This window comes from Borostomias antarcticus (assembly GCF_949987555.1).
Source record: "Borostomias antarcticus genome assembly, chromosome: 11".
In the NCBI taxonomy this organism is placed as follows: domain Eukaryota; kingdom Metazoa; phylum Chordata; class Actinopteri; order Stomiiformes; family Stomiidae; genus Borostomias; species Borostomias antarcticus.
Genome location: NC_140244.1, coordinates 589,271 through 596,770, shown reverse-complemented (window position 1 = coordinate 596,770; position 7,500 = coordinate 589,271). Strand labels below are relative to the sequence as shown.

General features: G+C 45.5%; 1 protein-coding gene across 1 annotated transcript in view; it reads right to left on the bottom strand.

Moving 5' to 3' along the window:
- Window positions 1–6,490, bottom strand: part of LOC311315093 (cytosolic 10-formyltetrahydrofolate dehydrogenase-like) — a gene marked incomplete at its 5' end in the record, with an annotated part of 12,795 nt that extends 6,305 nt beyond the window's left edge. Inside the window, 6 exon segments of the mRNA XM_084445694.1 lie at window positions 1,076–1,195; window positions 1,407–1,554; window positions 2,123–2,214; window positions 2,731–2,856; window positions 4,076–4,224; window positions 6,319–6,490. Of these exon segments, the coding sequence (XP_084301820.1) occupies window positions 1,076–1,195; window positions 1,407–1,554; window positions 2,123–2,214; window positions 2,731–2,856; window positions 4,076–4,224; window positions 6,319–6,490 (807 nt within the window).
- Window positions 6,491–7,500: the final 1,010 nt, after the last annotated feature.

Genomic DNA, 7,500 nt, shown 5'->3' with positions numbered 1-7,500 from the left:
AGATAGCCTATGAAGAGAGAGAGACAGGTCATAGATAGCCTATGAAGAGAGAGAGACAGGTCATAGATAGCCTATGAAGAGAGAGAGACGTCACAGATAGCCTATGAAGAGAGAGAGACAGGTTATAGATAGCCTATGAAGAGAGAGAGACAGGTCACAGATAGCCTATGAAGAGAGAGAGACAGGTCATAGATAGCCTATGAAGAGAGAGAGACAGGTCATAGATAGCCTATGAAGAGAGAGAGACGTCACAGATAGCCTATGAAGAGAGAGAGACAGGTCACAGATAGCCTATGAAGAGAGAGAGACAGGTCATAGATAGCCTATGAAGAGAGAGAGACAGGTCATAGATAGCCTATGAAGAGAGAGAGACAGGTCATAGATAGCCTATGAAGAGAGAGAGACGTCACAGATAGCCTATGAAGAGAGAGAGACGTCACAGATAGCCTATGAAGAGGGAGAGACGTCACAGATAGCCTATGAAGAGAGAGAGACAGGTCACAGATAGCCTATGAAGAGAGAGAGACAGGTCACAGATAGCCTATGAAGAGAGAGAGACAGGTCACAGATAGCCTATGAAGAGAGAGAGACAGGTCACAGATAGCCTATGAAGAGGGAGAGACGTCACAGATAGCCTATGAAGAGAGAGAGACAGGTCATAGATAGCCTATGAAGAGAGAGAGAGACGTCACAGATAGCCTATGAAGAGAGAGAGACAGGTCACAGATAGCCTATGAAGAGAGAGAGAGACGTCACAGATAGCCTATGAAGAGAGAGAGACAGGTCACAGATAGCCTATGAAGAGGGAGAGACGTCACAGATAGCCTGGAGTAAGAGCAGCATGGTACAAATACTACAGGTGCTTCAGAGGAAGGGTCTGGATAGTACAGTACTTCATACTGTATGTGATTCTTGTATTATGACGGGGAGTATGGAAGAGCATTCTGACTAGCATGCTGACCTTCACCGGGCTGCCTTTCACAAGCTGACCTTCACCCTTTTCGTTTCCCCGTACAGATAGTGTTAACGTGATTCTGAGGGCTAGCATTAACAGGACAGATGAACTTTGTCCCACCGTCCCATCCGTAGGGTTGATGGTCTTGTAGGTCTTCCCTCCCTCCGCGTCCACGAACTCTCCGTCGATGAAGAGCTGATGAGGCATCCGGACCGTCATGTGGTTGATGTCCTTCTCCACCTGGGCACGGGGTCGCACACACACACACACACACACACACACACACACACGCACACACACACGCACGCGCACGCGCACACGCACGCACACACACGCGCACACACGCACACACACACACACAACACAACACATAATTACGCAAATGATCACGATGAACGGAACGTCACGACGACCGCTCGTATCGGCGCGAGGGGCGGCCGGCGGGACTCACGTAGTCGACGAGCAGCTCCTCCTCGTCATCCTCGCCACGGAGCTTCCTCACGCACATCTGGATGAAGTCCTGGAAGGTGGTGTTCATGTAGACATCCTCGTTCTGCAGCTGGCAGCCAGAGGCCCTCAGCTTCACCTCCTCCACCAGCCTGAGACAAACAACCCTCCTCGCTCACTTTGGGCCCTCTGGTTTTAAAATATATAATAACATAATAAATAAAATAATGATATATTTTTAATTTTATAATAAAATAAAATAAAGATATATTTTTAATTTTATTTTTATAATAAAATAAAATAATGATATATTTTTAATTTTAATTTTATAATAAAATAAAATGATATTTTTTATTTATTTTTTATTTTTTATTATATATTTATATATTTTTAATTTTATAATAAAATAAAAATAATTATATATTTTTAATTTTATAATAAAATAAAAATAATTATATAATTTTAAGGCATTTCTGCTTTATTACAATAGGACAGTGTAGGTGACAGACAGGAAAGAGAGAGAGAGGGGAAGACATGCAGCAAAGGGCGTGGGCCGGATTCAAACCCACGCCGCTGCAGAAAGGACCACCCTTACATGGTAAGCGCCCCAGCCCGTTGAGCTACCGGGGCGCCCCCACTTTGGGCCCTCTTACGTGGTCTCTGTCCCCCGTTCCCGTGTGCTCTTTATGTGAACCGTCGCTGTGCGTCCGCAGGGTTTACCTGACCACGTCCATGGAGGCGGCGCCGGATTTGAAGAAGTCGGTGTTGTCCTCGATCTGCTCCACGTTAGTCAGGATGCTCTTCCATACCCCCTGACAAATACAAGAATCACACACAATACTCTATAAAGCATTTCACACAATACTCTATAAAGCATTTCACACAATACTCTATAAAGCATTTCCCCACCTCTGCCTGGCGGTATTCTCTATGAGCCTGTTCTGCTAAGTGCTTACTGTGCTTTATTATATGATTCACTCAAACATCATGAGTGGCCCTGGTATGACTGTAGTTTTAAACTGTGCATTTTTACATTCAGTATTGTTTGTATGTATTGTCTGTTTTTATTTTTATGTACTGTAAAGCACTTTGGTGCAACTTCGGTTGATTTTAAATGTGCTATATAAATAAAGTTGACCTTGACCTTGACCATGCTCTAACAACTGAGCTTCACAGAACCAGCGCAACACGCCACATTGTGTGTTAGTAATGTTCGTCCGTCAGCTCTAGGGACAGAGGAGAGGTGGGCTGGAGGAGAGGTGGGCTGGAGGAGAGGTGGGCTGGAGGAGAGGTGGGCTGGAGGAGAGGTGGGCTGGTCAGAGGCTCACCCTCATCTGCTCGGCGAAGGCCTTCTCCTCCTCGGTCAGCTCTACCGCCGCACTGCTGGCGGACTTGAAGTACTGCGCCGCCGCGATCATCTTCCCATCCTCGAACTGCAGGTTCTTCACCAGCAACTACACACACACACACACACACACACACACATAAACACACAACGTAACTGACTATCTTATTTATTTAGGCTTCTTCAGCTGGAGCAGATACATTTATCAAATGCTTGGAATACTCCCCAGAAAGACTTAAAATTACAATAACTGATCCGTTATGAAGCTTCATATCGATTTTAAAGGACTTAGAATGTGAAAGTATTGGAAATTGTCATTGCTTTTAATTCAGTAACTGTGCTCGCCCAAACCTGCTTTTAATGTCTTGTTTTTGTGTATTATGTCTGTGTTTGTGTAACGAACGTCGGCCTGTGTCCTTGTGCTGCCCTCTGGGAAAAGAGATCCCACATCTCAACGAGGTCACCTGGTTAAATAAAGGTTTTCCTTAAAAAGGGAAAGAGCTCAATGCTTCACTAGCCATCAGAGAGCCCAGTCAAGTGGAAATGTGATGCAAACACAAGACGGCTTGAGCTTCTGTAATCATTAACCGAGTGTGACCTCAAAGTTTACCTTCTAGAATGTTTCTTTGTTGGTGCTAAGCTCAGCGTTAAGCTCCGCCTCGTCTCTGGCCTCTCATTGGCCATTTCATTCGTTCCGTCAGCTGCGCTAGATTACGTAACGCCACTCTCAAAGGCCTATTCAGTTCAGCTTACTGGCAAAGCTCCAACTGGAAACCATAAAGACACTTCTACAATGAGAGCCTTGATATTCCTGCTGCCCCCGAGGCAGCCCATACGAGGCGTCGTTAACGAACCCGCAACCAGCTCACAAAGAGTTTTGACGTAAGGTTTCGGCTTCCTTTCATCCCAGTTCCCAGCAGCTCTCGCTGGGGCAAGAGCTTCCGGGAACGATTCATGGACACCGATGGGGATTTGAGCAGGGAGGATGATTGGTCCGCACGGAAAGTGGGCTGTGCGGGAAGGCTGATTGGCCTTTGTGATTGGCTGTTCAAATGCAGCTGGATTTGAAAGGTAATGCGCTGGCTCCGCCCCTATTCACTGGCTCCGCCCCTATCCCTATATTTTGTGGCGCTTGACTCCAGACTAGGTTTCCCTAAATCGGAGAAGGTCCGATAGAATTGAATTAATATCAACTTTCCACGCTGATATAGTTCCATCTTTAAAAAGATCAAACAGCCGAGTAAAAGTCAGTTGCGTACAGGAGTGTGTTTTGATTATCTCTGGTGAGAGGCTCATTCCTACAGAACCTTCAGCTTCGCTCGTCTTACCGTCTTGCCGTCGTTTCCGAACAGCACCAGGCCCGCCTTGGTGACCAGACCGGGTTGGCCGGCGCCGGGGATGTCGAGGGGCTGACCCTTCACCGCGGTGCCGTTCCCGCACAGCGTCGAGCCGTAGAACGTCACTTTCTCTCTCTCTCTCTCTCTCTCTCTCTCTCTCTCTCTCTCTCTCTCTCTCTCTCTCTCTCTCTCTCTCTCACACACACACACACACACACACACACACACACACACACACACACAGTGACTCAGCCGAAAGGCGCCCCTGAGACGTGATGTAGATTGCCTGTTCTCTCCTGCTCCCCCAACCGTCGCATGGCTGTGTGATTCGGAGCGTCACCCAGTCCCAGATAGCAAGCGGATCTGGGCCATATACAGGCCAGATCTGGCCCTTGTGGCTTAGTTCCGGCCCATATATGGCCCAGAATCATTACACATCCGCTTGCTATCTGGGTTAGTAGCACCTGCTATGTTTACATCATATTCACGTGAATAGAAACATCCAACTACCTCCAGACCACGTAACCCATCACGCTAACCCATTCATCCCTGAAGTCCGTTGGAAGTGAAAACACAAACCAAGATTAAATTCACAAGTGGTAAATCTCTGTGTCGCGTTACTGGCATGTTTACGAGAATGGCCTTTCAGGCTCTGTTGTTAGATGGCAGACTGAGAGACTCGGGGTCCTGCCGTCACAGCTGGCTGCCTGTCTGTCTCTCGGTATACAAACGCCTCGCGGGCTGCATAGTGAAATCCAAGGGGAGACACTTGCTATGCACAGCCAGAGTCAGGACTTTTGTTCTCAGTAGCATTGGCTGTTGGAAACATGGTCATAGTTACATGGTCATTAGTTGTAGCTAATGACCATGGGACCTGGAGTCCAGGTCTGTGCATGTTTTGGATAATGTTGTCATTGTTTTTAAATGTGTAAAATGAATGAATGTGATTTTATACTGTTTATATTGTTTATCCTCCCTTTTATATTATATTGCTTATGATGTATTGTGTAAGTAGGTCGCCATTTTAAATGAGTCCTCCGTCTCAATGGGCTCCCCTAGCTAAATAAAGGCTTCTTTTTTTTAACAAATGTGTTTGTTTGCATTGCTTGTTTGCATTGCCATTCAATTTAAATTCATGATTCACTGTGTTGACCAATGTGTGCCTTCCCAGGGACAGCATTCCCAGATAGCAAGCGGATCTGGGCCATATACAGGCCAGATCTGGCCCTTGTGGCTTAGTTCCGGCCCATATATGGCCCAGAATCATTACACATCCGCTTGCTATCTGGGAAGTCACCTTATCAGGTCACTTTGACCCTCCGCTATCCTACAGGTCAGCCCGCTCGGTGCTCATGACCCCTCTATGGTCCATGGGTCCCAGTTGTGTTCTCTGGAAATACCATCTGGATCAGGACCAGGGGTCCGGTGATCGGGACGGGGGGATGGTTGCATTTCAGAGAACCACAATGGAACAAAGTCAATTCTTTAGTAAAGTTAAGTAAATTAAAACTTTATTTAGATAGCACTTTTCACAGCACAGAGTCACAAAGTGCTTCACAGGTCAAAAAAGACAGTCAGAAAACAATGAGTAAAACTACACAAAAAAGACAGTAAAATACAAACGAAAAAGCAACAACAACAACAACGCAGTCACGGCCGTCCAAAAGCCTGCTTGACCAGGTGGGTCTGAAGCACTCCCTTAACAATGTCCCCAGAGGGAGAGATCCTGAGGTCTTGGGGGAGCGCATTCCAGAGATTAGGGGCTACAGATTCAAAAGCTCTGTCTCCCTTGGTTTAGCATCAATCTACACACTAAGAGCTGATAGGCACGTATCTGGCAACAGCTGATTACATGTATCTTCTCAGTGTGCCTTGCGTCTTGATTTAGGATTATCCTGTGCTCCTCGTGTATCCAAACCACAGTATTGTTCCTGGCAGTCCGAGTAGCCCATCTAGCCACGGGATGCTATGTGAAGACCGCATGCAACCCATGAAGACCTCGGCTTATCATTGAACTTGAACTCGACTCCGAACCATGGAACAAAGTCAAATGTACTGTATTTTATGCTTTTCTTACAGGTTGCCTTTTAAATATCTGGCCAGGGACAGAAGATGGAAACTAGCCATTTGGGCTAAATCTGTCTCATATATAGTATTGTACTATGGATGTATGTGCATTGTCCCTTCACAAATAAATAAATACAAATAAATACAAATACCAAGCATCGTCTCACTGACCTGTACAGCGTCCAGAACCAAGCCTGCAGTCACCATGCCCAGTCCGGCCACGAGGTACGGAAGCACCACCTGGAGACCCATCTTCCAGGACGACTCCCCAGAAGCCATCTTGGGTTTGACATGGTCCTCCATACGGTCGCTCCAGGACAACAACCAATGAGTCCTCATCTTTGTTCTCTCTCTCTGTGTGTGTGTGTGTGTGTGTGTGTGTGTGTGTGAATGTGCCCAAAGCCACACATACAGTACACACAAACACACCACCCTGGTTGTTGACCTTTGAACCCTGCACAGTGTAGAAGGCCTGTCCTGTCTAGATTGGCGTGGGTTCAGACAGTACTTGGCATGTCAGAGAAAAAAAGTTAACCAAATAATAGGGTTCGGTATATAGAGAACAGGAACAGGAAATACCTCATAATGTGAAAGACGATTAGTCAACCTTGGTGATTTGGATGATGAAGACATTCTTTGTCTCCTCAGAACCAGACTCAAACAACGTGTTCCTGCTGTAGAAATGATCTCTTAACGATCTCTTAACGATTGCACATTCACAATGTAAGATATCAAGCCACAGCTGTTATACCTCTGCTAGATTGCTACAATAAAATAACTATTAGTAAATATGCTAACCTACTGAGGGTTTACTTATCGCACAAGAACTGTTTGATAAATATACTGTAACGTTCATAATTTGCATGAAAAGATCAGAAACACATTTAGAAGTGCAGGTAGCGATGTTGCAGTGTTTCCCAGTAACTTGTCACGTTGGCTCTTCTAAATAGAGCAAAGCTGGTCCCGTTTAAAGGGGACTTTTAAAGGTGCAGTATGCAGTTTGGGTCTGAGGCACCTTTTTGCAATTCTCATCACATCCCGACAGCAATCTATAACTAAAGTGCTCAGATACTAAAATTAAATAAATGTGTAATCTGTGGAAGTCACTGGGCTGTAATAAGTGTGTCCAACCAACTGGAGGTGCCACCTTGTAAAAGATAACTTGCATGCATATCAAACATTTTGGCCGGGGTTCAGTAAAGGGTTACATTAAGGAAAATAGCATATACATTTATTGAGGCCAACAACTCAAACTAGTCATGTAGCTTTGTTTGCTAATTGTATATTTATTCCTTTATTGTTGTGTGGAATGGATGGCGTTAGCTTGAACTTTGAAGTGAGATGTAAAT